Source organism: Canis aureus, chromosome 4 (assembly GCF_053574225.1).
Source record: "Canis aureus isolate CA01 chromosome 4, VMU_Caureus_v.1.0, whole genome shotgun sequence".
In the NCBI taxonomy this organism is placed as follows: domain Eukaryota; kingdom Metazoa; phylum Chordata; class Mammalia; order Carnivora; family Canidae; genus Canis; species Canis aureus.
The window spans coordinates 26,127,943-26,141,087 of record NC_135614.1 but is presented as its reverse complement, the minus strand read 5'-3'; the positions used below and the strand labels follow the sequence as shown (position 1 = coordinate 26,141,087).

The following is a 13,145-nucleotide window of genomic DNA, read 5'->3' as shown; positions in this document are numbered from 1 at the left end:
CAATTTGAGGCAGGTTGAGTTTGAGGTGCCCTGTGTGAGACAACCAAAAGAGGGTGTCAAGTAGACAACAGAAAATAAGGGTAGGTCTGGCTGGAAATAACCATTTGCAAGTCAACTGTTTATTGGTGGTAATTTAAGCCTGGGTGTGAAAGAGACTGTGAGAGAAAGTTTAAGGTGGGAAGAGGAGAAGGTCTAGGATGAGGCCTTAGGGAACCTGATATTCAGGGCCACTAGAGGAGGTTGATTGCAAAGGAGACACAAGAAACCAGAGATGTTAACAACAGCTATGAAATCCTATGGGAATATTTTATTTTCACAGTTACTTTTAAAATTGGGTGGAATTTTTTTTTTTTTTAAGATCCATCCATTTATTCTAGAGAGGGGAGGGGAGGGGCAGAGGAAGAGGGAGAGAGAGAATCCCAGGCAGACTCCCTGCTGAGAGCAGAGCCCAACATGCGGCTCTACTCCACAATCTCAAGATCATGACCAGAACTGAAATCAAGAGTCTAATGTTTAACTGACTGAGCCACCCAGGTGCCCCTACTGGGGGAAAATTTTAGTTAAGGAAAAATAAATTTGGGCAGTCCAGGTGGCTCAGCGGTTTAGTGCCGCCTTCAGCCCAGGGCCTGGTCCTGGAGACCCAGGATCAAGTCCCACGTCGGGCTCCCTGCATGCAGCCTGCTTCTCCCTCTGCCTGTGTCTCTGCCTCTCGCTCTGTGTCTCTCATGAATAAATAAATAAAATATTTTTTTAAAAAAAGGAAAAAAACTTTTTATGACTTCTGGACCTCAATTATCTTTCTGGATTTTGAAAAATAGTACCCATGGGCAAGAGGTGGTATTCAAAACATTTAATTAGCAGGTCTTCAGAGTACCAACACTTGGATGGCAGCTGGAGTAGGGATGGGTCTCAGAGGCTTTTGCTAGGGATCCCTCTGCCCACTTTTAACCCTATGGTTGCTGGATCATGAAGTGGAAAGCGGCTGGGTGGCAGGAGGCCACATGGAAGGGATTTTGGAACAATAGCTATTTCGTGATTGCTACTGATTATCAGCCCTGCCTAAGGGTCCTCACCAACTGAATCCCACCAGCTCCCCCCACCTCCCATTTTCTGCCTACTTGTTGCCAATGCTCAAATGCTTTTCTCTACCACAGCAGTTTATTCATCATTTCTTCCTTTTTTTTTTTTTTAAGATTTTATTCATTTATTCATGAGAGACACAAAAAGAGGCAGATACAGGCAGAGGGAGAAGCAGGCTCCATGCAGGGAGTCCGATGTGGGACTTGATCCTAGGACTCCAGGATCACACCCTGGGCCAAAGGCAGGCATTCAACCGCTAAGCAACCCAGGCATCCCCATTTCTTCCTTCTTTAAAAAGTAATCTCTATGCTAAATGTGGGGCTTAAACTCATGACCCCAAGATCAAGAGTCACACACTCTAATGACTGAGTTATCCAGGCACCCCTAGTCATCATTTCTTGAGAACCCCTTGCCTTTTCATGTCTTCATGATCTTACCTATGCCTAGAATGCCTTTCTCCTCCTTGTTTGGCAAATTTCTTTGCATCTTTATAGGCCCAGGTAAAACATCACCTCCTCTATAAAATCTTCCTTGACTTCCCAAGGTAGAATTAATTGCCTCTTTATCACTGTTCTGTAAATATACATACTTTTATTATAGCATTTATCACATTGAATTGTGTCTTGGTTCTGTCTCCTTCACAAAGTTGTGAGCTCTTTGAGGACTAGGACTGTGTCCCATTCATTCTTATACCCCAGCATCTACAACAATGCCTGGTGTCCATGTACTTGATTTTTTTTTTTTTAATTTGTTGAGTGATTCTCGAATAGGACTGCAAGGTCAGAAGGGGGCCTATGCTACCTTTTCTCCCAGTTGGCTATTTAAAACTCAGCAACAGCCCTGATACATGCTACAACACTGATGAAACTGAAGACATTATGGCAAGCTAAAGAAGTCAGTTACAAAAGACCACATATTCTATGATCCCAGTTGCGTGAAATGTCCAGCAGAGGCAAAGCCACAGAAGCAGAAAGTGGATTAGGAGCTTGAGGGGATGGGGAAGAAAAAAAGAGTGATAGCTAAGGACTATGGAGTTTCTTTTTGAGGTGGTAAAAACGTTCTTGCACCGACTGTGGTGGTGTTGCACACCTCTGTGGATATAAAAATCATTAAGTTGTGTACTCTAAAGGTGAATTGTATGGTGTGTGAATTATATCTCAATAGTACTGTTATTTTAAAAACACCTGTTACATAAAAAAACAAACACAAAACCAAAAAACAAAACAAAAAGAAACCCCACCACTGTGTCTGATTCCAAGGGAAGATTCAAATATTTGCTGCTGTTGAGGAAGATGGTCGCGCTGGGAGTGTGGAGAGGTAGGTGAGGCACGTGGTTGTTGCGGGGGGTTGTCATACGTGGAAATCAAGTTGAGTCCTTGTAATAAAACGGGCCACAGAATATTTCAGAAGGAGGGGTTCTGGTGAAAACGGAAACCACTTCAATGAAATCAGGTTTCAGCAAAAAAGGGATGAGGTTAGCTCGAGAAGAGTGAAATTTTACTTTGAAACTGGTGGCTGAGTGTGGTCTCCTCACTTGGCCTGGGAATTTTTTAAGAGGAAAGAGAATATGTAATATAGTATAACATAACATAACATAACATAACATAACATAACATAACATAATATAATATAATATAATATAATATAGGCGGCGGAGGGGGGGACCTCTGATACACTCAGCCTGTAAACCCAGCATCTAGGAAGTAGGGAGCTTGAAAGGAGGCTGCCCTCCTTTTCCCAGGCTGGGAGCTGCTGGAAGGTCCTTTGTCACAGTGCAGGGCCTGCAGACTCTGAAGCCTGACTCTTCCACTTACCAGATGTAATGTTTTGGGAAAAGGGAAAATCATTCAACCTTAGTGCTTCCACTGTCTCTACCATAAAATGGGGGTAATGATAGCACATTCCTCACAGGACTGTTGTGAGGATTAAACCAGTGAAGATTTTTTTCTTAAGATTTTATTTATTTATTCGTGAGACACAGACAGAGGCAGAGACATAGGCAGAGGGAGAAGCAGGCTCCCTGCGGGAAGCCTAGGGTGGGACTCGATCCCAGGACCCCGGGATCACACCCTGAGCCAAAGGCAGATGCTCAACCACTGAGCCACCCAGGTGCCTCTCATATGAAGAATTTACAGTGTCCAGTACAGGAGTGCCTGGCTGGTTCAGTGGGTAGAGCATGTGACTCTTGATCTTGGAGTCATAAGTTCAAACCCCATGTTGGGCAAAGAATTTGCTTAAAAAACCAAAACCAAAACAAAACCCAGTGCCCTGTACATAGTGAGGATGAGAAGAAGGCAGTCCCTAAAGGGATGGACAGCTGGAGAAGTGGCTGTTCCCTGGATAGCCTTGAGAGAGATTGGGGAAGAGGTAGCAACTGGTGCTGGTGGTGGTGGCGGCAGTGGCCGGGAGGTGGGGGTGTCAGGTCAGGGTGGTGGCTGGGAAATGGTCTGAAGAGTTAGCAGCAGCATTGCTCAACCCTGCTGGTGGGGCTCAGACTTCCTGTTTTCAGTGTCTGTGAGCCCTGATGCTGGAACTACTCATGTTGGAACAAGATCTTTCTTGGCCCCTGAGGCGGTGGGGGTGGTGGGATGCAGAGGCTATGAAGCAGCTCAGCCTGGGCTGGTCCCCTTAGCTTCACATCATGCCTTTTCTTTCCTGGCAAGCTTAAGCTCCCATAAAACCCACTCATGCAATCCTGGGGTGGAGGAGAGGAGGGGGCTCCTGCTCAATTCTGTAAGAATTTACAAAGTTTTGTAATAACAGCCAATGTCGTTGTGCCTTTACTAGGTGCCAGTATTGTACTAAGAGATTTGGGAACTCATGAATCCTTGTAACATTCCTGGGAGGTAGATATTATTATCTCTTTTTCACAGATGGGGAAACGGGCAGAGTCCCAAGTCACACAGTTAGTGTCAGAGCCAGGGTTCTAGTCCAGACTACCTGACTCTATAAACCATGCTCTGAACCACTGTATTACAATAAATAACTTGGCCTGCTAGATTATAGGGATTAAAAGCAAAATACTCTGGGTTCCTGCTTGCCAGTTGCCCAAGGTCTAGGGAGCCTCTGAATCGGAAGCCCACGAGACATTGCACCCTTAAACTCCACTCAAAAAACTGACTATTCATGCAGAGGACACATTCTGACCATATCTTGAATTTACTTGGACCTTCAGGTAATCTGGCCAGTTGTCCCCAAAGGATCTCAATCGAGAGTGCTTATCAGAAACATCTGGGAAAAAAAAGAAAAAGAAACCTCTGGGGAATTTTTCTAAACTCACAAGACCTGGCACCAGCCCTGACCTGAATCACAATCTCTATGGGTGGAGCATTGGCATGTATATATTTTTTAAAAGGTTCTTAGGTGACTTGGTTAAGAAACACTGCCAAAACCCATTAACATAGCTTGGAAATTTCAACATTTTACCATCCAGTTGTATCTCCCCACCTGCCTTCTACACTCCAGTTCTCCAGAAGTCAATGTTTGGTTCAAATTGTGTGGCCACCTCCATTAGGATACCACCTAGCTCTAGATTCTGAGTCCCCTAATATTTGGGATAGCAGTGACTGGTCATGAGCTCCATTAACACACTGAGAAAACTTAGCACCAGACCCTCACACAGATGATGGGAAATTGTTTTCTGTTCCCTGAATGCCACACTCAAGCTGGGCTGGGTTTTAGATCAGCAATTTGCACTCATGCAGGTGTTTTGCTTGGTTGAGGTCAGCCCCAGGGTTATTATGAGCAGGGTGAAGAGAATATGGTGGGGCCTATCCTAGCGGATCACTGTGTACAGCTGTACAAGATGTGCACTGTACAAAGGCATCAGTCTAAGGAGAGAATTGACAGTTGATATCAAGCCTACACACCATGTGCTTATGTGATATGGAGGACCTACTCTATAACTCTTCTAGACTCTACTTCCCAAAGCCCCATTAAGTCCAGAGATTCAGCCCCCAAGAAACTCTGGGGTATATGCCACCACCATTATTTTCCACTTTTTAAGCTTCCCAACTCCCTCTCATACAAGTACCAAGAAGGAACCAAAGTCTTCAGAAAAATCACATTTTATTGATCTTTATTCAAAATTACAAAAATAGATATAAATAAAAATAGCAGAATATAATTATTAAATATTCAGTGTACACAAGTGGTCCTCACCTCACCCAGTGAGGATTGGATAAACTCAGCTGAAAGGTCAGAAGGGATAACTGGCCAAGAAAGAACATCTATGTAAAAATGAAACTGAAAATTTAGTGCTGGTCACAGGCCATGCCCCAGAATGATACATTCATAGGCATCATCACATGAGAGGCCCAAGAGGCCCTAGGAGTGACCTCTCCAGACCATTTTATGTGACATCAAAGTACACTCAGTTTAGGGAAATATCTAGACTTGCAGTCAAACTCAGGAACACTAGCTGTTACACACACTGACACTCAGCCTGTGCACCAGTGTGCAAACATATACACACATATATAATATTTCCTGATACATTCATGGAATGTCAGAGCCTTTCCATCAAGTCATTAGTGTCTCCACTCCCCAAGCCACTGTTCAACAGTGGCCACGCTCCCTCAAGAGACCTCTGTTCTGTTCTACTTCCTAATTAAGAAATTATTCATTTCCCAACAGTGGGCCTCATGAATGAATGCCCGCTGTTGGGGGAGCTGGCTCTCTTTCTACCTATGCTCAGAAAATGGCATTTTTCACTCCAGGAGGCTTTAGATCAGAGAAAGACAAACAACTGGTCAATACCATCCTGGGTCAGGGCCATTCCTCCATCCTGGCCTCAAGAGATCTGGGCACTCAGCACCCAGGCCTATATCTGAAGATCAAGCTATTGCTGCTCACTCTGGTGGGCAGTACAAGCAAAATCATCTCTGTAATAGCCTATCTTCCTCAGTTCCTTCCTTATAGAGAGCTGATGCAGTTGGTTCTACAGCAAAAATGATAGCATGGGAGTGGGTGGACCCCTCTCTTCCCTTGGCCCCTTGGGGAGCCTCAGAGGGTTAGGCCATTCTGTTCCCCTATGTGCCTGCGGATCCAAGGCAGGAAGCGTGAGACCCTTGTGTAGACGCCTGGCTTGTTCTTCATGGCACATCCACTGCCCCAGCTCACAATCCCAGTCAGAGTCAGGCGGCCTTGGGTAGAGCAGACCAGGGGCCCCCCGGAGTCTCCCTATTAAGTCAAAGACACAGAAAGTGAGCCCCAGGAAAAGTGAGGAGGGGCCCATCTGATCCAATCACCCAGTCATCCCCAAGAGAAAGAGAGAGTTTCTTAGTTTTAAAATCCTTAGTGATTCCGCATTTCCTACCATATCAAGTTTAAAATACTCTGCTTGGCTTACAAAGCCCAGCTATCTGCCACAATTCCATCTGCATTCTCAGGTTCTTTTCCTCCCCATCCTGGAATATGCCATGCTCATTCTCATTTTTGTATCTTTCAGTGGGAATGTTCTCCTTTCTTCCCCGTCTCCTCAGATGCCTACAGAGTCACAGTCTCTTTAAAGCCTCCCCTCTTGACCACCTAATTGGCACTCACCCCTCGCTCCCCAACATCTGATCATTTACAATTTATACCAGGCCCTGAGCACTGAGTAGCATTATTTTTCTATTGTTCTCCTCTTTTATGGCCTTATTTCCTTCCTGTCTCCAGCCTGAAGTGCCTAGCACAGAGCCAGGCTCACAACTGTTTGGTAAACACATAAAGATCAGTTTAAACTGTCTAAGGCCTGAGCTCCTAATTCTGACTTCTTGGGGCTCTGGCTGGAGAGAGGCTCCCCAAAGTTGGCAGGGACAGGCTCACGAGCCCTGGGGAGTTCTGGGGGTGACAGGAAGAGAGGCTGGAACTCTCACCTGGCAGGAATCTGTTTCCCACTCTGGGTCAGCAGCACACAGCATTTGGTCGGTGACTTCAGAGCCATAGTAGTGGGGCTGCTGACACTCCTGGTGGGAAACCAGCTTCACAACAGTCATTTTCAGCTGCTCTGGATAGAGATAGTCAGCTAGATGGAGTAAACAAGGAGAAGTTTACATGAAGATGTGTCTGTTCAACCTTCCCACGGGACCCTTGGCCAGGGAGGAGACGAAAAGGTGCTCCTGTCAGGGAAAGGAGCACCTTTACTCTTTCTGTCCCAAATCTGAGCTTTTACCTCATGTATAGCCTCTTACCCCCTATCTATTTACCTTAATGATCCATCACTCCCTAAACAGTGCTCCCCATTCCATCCCTAAACCCATCTGCTACCTCCACAATGCTCCCATCTCTATCTCCACGTTCCTCTCTTGTTCAAGTTGAGCTCACCTCCAGGCGACAAGACTCCCCCAGGACCCTCTCAGCCAGCCCCAAATGTCACTTACTGGAATTCTCTTTTCCAAAGCCACTGATCTCACAGCTTGCACCAAAATGAGCATCACCACGTGATGGAGGGAGGCAGATGGTTTGTATGGACCTGGATGGCTGTGCACACTGGCCCTCATCAGAACGGATCTTCAGCAAGGCTGAAGGGGGAAGAGGGAAGCAGGAGAGGTCAGGGGGAAAGATCTCTACCTGGTCAGGCGGTCACCGTCTCTCCCCTCCAAATGCTGAAGGATTGGATGTTTATCCCCAAATCAGTTAGGGACAGAGGTCATCCTGGAAAGTCTGCTGATAGCTTATTACCTGAAACAAGTCTCCCCTGTCCCATTCCTCAAGGGCTTTGTTCCAGCTGCTGACATAAGACTCGGCCAGCCAGGGCTGCTACATACAGATGTATGGGTGGCTGAGGTAGATGAGCTAAATTCAGCCCATTGCTGAATTTCCAGATCCTGGGACAGGCAGAGGTTGCATACAACAAAAGAAGGGGCCTCTCAGCCCAAGTCATACGCACATGGGGCCATTGACATCTAGATGAGGCTAAATGTTTGGAAATTCAAGGACTCCTACAGAGGAGCAGCAGGCCCCTCATATATGTCCCTTTATTATATAAAACAGGATCTTCAGTTCCCCCTAACAACCTCAATCTCCCATTTGGTTCTCTTCTTGGACCCCACTTCCTCCAATCATCATCTTTATGGCAGAAAAGGGTTTTCCACTCACCAATATCATTGTGGTGAGCAAGACTGTCAGCACTATAGTCCTCATGCAAGATGAGCTTTTCCACCTCAAACTTCATCTCCCCAAATGTTTTGGAGATACGCTTTGACCGACCCAGGTAGACAATGTAGTCATCCTTCTTCTGGGAATTACTGTGGGAGGGGAGACTTGTCAGATAGTCTGATCTCATGAGATCTTGTCATTTCCCCTCCACAGCAACCTCAGAGCACGACTTGTCCCCAAGGCCATGGACTGCATGGAGAGGACTTAAGGGGGGTGGAATTTAAGTGGAATCCTTTGCTGGGAAGGAGAATGGGATGTTTTGGGGGTAAGGCAGGAGGGTCAGGGAGAAGAGACGGAGGGACTTACATGAAGCAGTGTGTGGCGCTGACCACCCAGCAAGGACTAATGAGGCTGCCACCACACTGATAGGTGACAGAGCCTCCACGGTGCTTCCTGTAGATGGCTGCAAACCAAGGCTGGTTCTCGATGGTGGTGAATTCTCCACCAATAATCTTAAAGCGAGGCCTCAGAGCCTTCTGGCCACATTGAAACTCTGCTTTTTCTGGAGGAGAGTGGGAATTTTTTTCTGGAGAAGAAAGAAAAGGATGTCTTAGGGAGGCAAGTAGGATAGTGTCCCTGTCTTGTCCTCTGACCTCCCAGTTTTTCAAGGCCAGGCAGGCCTCCCTCCTCCACCCTCTTGTGATGGGATAAAGGGACACATAAGTTTGTCCCCTTCCACCTGACTGTCATAAACAGGTCAGTGACACTCACCAAAAGAGCAGTGCTGCACCGTGCACTCCTGGACAAGCTGCATCAGGCCAACCTGCACATAGCACCACGGCTTTCTCTGGTGGTCCGGGTTCCTGGTAACACAGAGAGGTTGGGGGGAGTGTCATTCCAACCCAGAATGCATTTTCTTCCCCTCCAGGGAAAAGTCAGCCAGAGGCCTTGCGATTCTCATGCTTATGGACAGCACTCTGGAAATATAGGGGATGGTAACAGGGTCCCTGTGGGGCTACAGAGACTCTTTGCTGCTCCCACCTCACCTGCAGTAATTGTGTTTGCCCAGGCCCAGCTGAAGGGCATCAGGTCTGAGGGCGTGGTACTGTTTCAGAAGAACAGCTGCGGAGTTCCAGGCCAGGCAGGGCCGGCCCCTGGTGTTGGTGTTGGCCTTCCCGCGGTAAGAGTGACCATTCCCCTCATAGCAGGTTTTTGATGTATCTAAGGAAGAATGGGAGGATGAGAGATATTAGAAAGAAGAGGAAATTCAGACAGGTATTTTAGAGAGCCTATCAGGCCTCACATGATTTCAGGCCCGGCAGAAAGCACTAGAAAGGGTTTCCTTCCCTCCTCATTGCACATTTGTGCAACCACAGATTCACGAAACAGCATGTGTTTATGCTCCACTGTGTATATCACACAGGGATGAAGATGTTCCCTGCTCCACCTCCAGCTCCTGACTTCTGCCTGCTCTTGCACCTTGCCCATCCTCCCTGTCCCCAAGTCTCTGGTGCCCCCTCCTCCCCAGTTAGAGTCAGGATCCCCATACCTATCTCACAGTGTTCCCCCTGGAATTTCTTTGGGCAGTTGCATCGCTGAATGTTGGAGAAGTACTTGTAGGACACGCACGTTCCTCCGTTCAGACAGCTGCAGTTTGCTGGAGATCACAGAGATGGAAGGGTAAGCAAGGGGGGGGGGGCGCAGGAGCAGCAAGGGGGGAGCCAGGCCTGCAGCGCCGTCTGGGAGGGGCCGCCCCCTGAGGCTTCTGCAAGTGGTCTGTGCAGTCAGATATTGTGCAACGGGTGGATACTCACATGCGCTAGACACTGGATGAAACTCATGGCTGCCCTGGAAGAGATGGAGGCGAGGAGAAGTTCATCCAAGGTCCCAGGCTCCTGGGCCTCAAAGATGAGGAAACACTGGCCCCAATCCCAAATCTCACCCTTTCCTCCGTGTCCCTCTGTCCTCTCCTTGTTCACATCTAACTAGCCCTCAAGTGCAAGATCATAGGTTTCAAGCAGGGAGAAACGGATGGACTCAAGCCGGCGTCACAGAGCCGGCAAGGAGGCTGGCGCGGTCTCTGGGGCTTCTTCCCCCCTTGCCCCAAAGTGGGAACTCCCTGAGCCGTCAGGATGCTCACGGCCACATCTGTCCTCCTCCCCCTGACGCGGTCCGGCCCCGCGGTTGCTGGAACCCGGGGCACTCCGGCCCCCTAGGCCGCCCCCCGCCCCCCTCGGGCCGCGGGGAGCCAGAGCGGGAAAGCCGCTAATTCGAGAGTCGCTCACCGCTAGGGCGCCCAGGAGCAGGCACGTCATCAGGGCTCTCATGGTGGCGGGGCTGAGGCTCCGGGCGGCGGCTCTGCTCGGGAGGGAGAGGTCAACTTGAGAAGGACGCGGGGGAGCGAGGACGCGGGCCGGGGGTGCCGGCAGCTCGGGCAGGGCCGGGGCGCGGGCGGGGCTCCCCGCGGGGGGATGCCCGGCGAGGCGCACCGGCGCGGGCAGCGCTGACTCAGGCTCGGCGGGGCCGGGCCGGGCACCCCGCGCGGCCGGGGCTGGGTGGGGGGGTGTCGGGGCGGCCTGCACTCACCGGTAGCTGCGGCGGGGGGACGCGGAGCCGGGACGGAGGGACCCGCTGGGGCTCGGACAGTCCGCGAGGCTCTGGGGCTCCGGGGGCCGCGCTGTGCCGCTCGCAGGCTGCGGGGCTCTGTCTATATCAGGACCCGCCCCGGCCCTGGCCCCGCCCCAGCCTGGGATCTCCCCAACCCTTTCCTTCCCTCGGCTTCCCTGGGGACAGCCGCGACCTGGACCCGTGGGCTTCCACGGCCTCGGCTGGGAGCGGGGCGCAGCGCGGCCCCCAGCGCAGGGGACGAGCGAGGTCTGAACAGAGGGATCGAGGGGCATCTAACTCCCTCGGCCCCTCGTCCCGTTCACCTGGCCCCGGCTCCACCCCAGGCCGAGAGCGCCCCGAACTGCACTAGCGAGACTCTCCTCCGTCCGGCTCTGCTGTCTCTTCCCAGATCCCCTAAATCAGCTCTTTTCCAGTCTTCCCACCTTCGGCCCCCCACTGCCTAAGAGAGTGACCGGGACCCCGGGGTATAGGGACCTAGTGAGCGGCTCCTAGAGCTAAGTCTCTTTCTCAACGTGAAAATGCAGGTGACAGGGGCACCTGGCTGGCTCAGTGCGGGGAGCGTGGGACTCTTCATCTCTGCGTTGCCAGTTGCAGCCCCAGGTTGCTGTAAGAGGTCACTTAAAAATAAAATCTTTGAAAAGAAAGAAAATGCATGTGACACGGACTCGGTGAGTCTTGCTAACAGGGGATGTGTCTGTCAAATAGGAGCTTCCCAAAATTCATCAATCCAACCAGTGGATAAGACAAGCGAGTTTATTGCTTCTGAAGGAAAGGGCCTTTGGTAGTGGCTGGCAGGGGCAGCTTGTAGGCAAGGTCGGATTTTTCTTGCAGTTTGACTTAAGAGTGGTCTTTGAAAGTGAGGGCTTGATAAGGGTTGGATGAGGAATACCGGATTGTGAGAGCAAAGTCTAAGGGCACAAACTATCAATGCTTTCTATTGAAGTATTGATGGATGTTTCAAAAAGTTCCTATAACAAACAATCCTTTTATTTGCTGGGGCCAGAGTATACTTTATTGATAAAGACACTAGTAAAGCCTCATTAACCCTGACAGTAAGCTGTGGAGGGGTAAGAAGTTCTGTTTTCACATCTGAGGAGAGGGATTGGGGAATTGGAGGACAAGAATGAGATTATTTTTCACTGTATGCCCTTTTACGCTGTTTACATTTTTGAAAACATACCTTTGTATCACCCATTCCAAAAACGTAATTACAGATTTTTTTAAAAAACACATATGTATTGGGGATCCCTGCGTGGCTCAGCGGTTTAGCACCTGCCTTCAGACCAGGGTGTGATCCTGGAGTCCTGGGATCGAGTTCCGCATCCAGCTCCCATCATGGAGCCTGCTTCTCCCTCTACCTGTGTCTCTGCCTCTCTCTGTGTATCTCTCATGAATAAATAAATAAAATCTTTAAAAAAAAAAACCACATATGTACTTAGTATTCCAGACTTCATCATAAAGCCTTGCTTCTAATAAGATAAAAAATGATTGCTTATCAAACCAGATTGGCCTCCAGGAAGACAAACCATGTGTAAAGGACTCCACCCGCCCTTCCTGCCCTGGGCAAGGGCACATAGTTGTATAGACGTGCACAAGCACATATTCCTCAGACATGTGTTTGTTTGTTTTTTTTTTAAAGATTTTATTTACTTATTCATGAGAGAGAGAGAGAGGCAGAGACACAGGCAGAGGGAGAAGCAGGCTCCATGCAGGGAGCCTGACGTGGGACTCGATCTCAGGACCCCAGGATCATGCCCTGGGCCAAAGGCGGCGCTAAACCTCTGAGCCACCCAGGCTGCCCTCCTCAGACATAGGTAAAGAAGCACAGCAGGGACTCTGAGGTTCAGTCCACCCCATCCCTTTCCCCTAAGGTTGGGAACCAGAGCTTGGGGTCACTTCCTGCTACCCAGAAGGACTGTCCCCAGTAATGGGAGAAAAGAGGGCCGATCCCTATAACTCACTAGGGCCCTAAAGCCCGGCCCAAGGCTTGGTCCCTTTTTCTGCTTGAACCTACAGCATTTTGCTGCCTGGCAAACCTGCACGTTGGGTCTGGATCCACTTGAGAGGGGCAAGAGGAAGGCAGCAGAGGAGGGAAGAGGAAAGCTGCTTTGTTCTGCTCCTGACAGAGGCCTCAGGATGCCAGCCTCTCCTGGGGAAAGTGCCGGTTAACCATCCAGCTTTCATGAGGAAGGGGACCCATCATCCTCTGTAGAGAGTTTTTCTGTGCCCAGCTGAGCTGCCAACATCTCAGGGAAGGGACTGAATCAGAGAGGCGATAGGTCTCAGAGCTGGCCTTGCTAGTTCCTGGAGAGGACTGTAGCATGTTTTGTTTGGATTTAATTGCAAATAAATGTGAT

At 49.4% G+C, this 13,145-nt stretch overlaps 1 protein-coding gene and 1 long non-coding RNA gene across 2 annotated transcripts; one reads left to right on the top strand and one right to left on the bottom strand.

The window, feature by feature from the left end:
* Positions 1-5,131: 5,131 nt before the first annotated feature.
* PLAU (plasminogen activator, urokinase) lies at positions 5,132-10,905 on the bottom strand. The gene is made up of 11 exons (XM_077895067.1): positions 10,747-10,905; positions 10,446-10,518; positions 9,975-10,008; positions 9,710-9,817; positions 9,207-9,381; positions 8,932-9,023; positions 8,527-8,746; positions 8,161-8,309; positions 7,443-7,583; positions 6,939-7,087; positions 5,132-6,261 (listed from the first exon to the last, which is right to left on the bottom strand). The coding sequence occupies exons 2-11, from the start codon at positions 10,485-10,487 to the stop codon at positions 6,085-6,087; spliced, it is 1,287 nt and encodes a 428-aa protein (XP_077751193.1). The 5' UTR covers positions 10,488-10,518; positions 10,747-10,905; the 3' UTR covers positions 5,132-6,084.
* Positions 8,956-13,145, top strand: LOC144312375 (uncharacterized). The gene is made up of 3 exons (XR_013377841.1): positions 8,956-9,840; positions 11,313-11,456; positions 12,805-13,145. It is a non-coding gene; the product is annotated as an uncharacterized LOC144312375 (long non-coding RNA).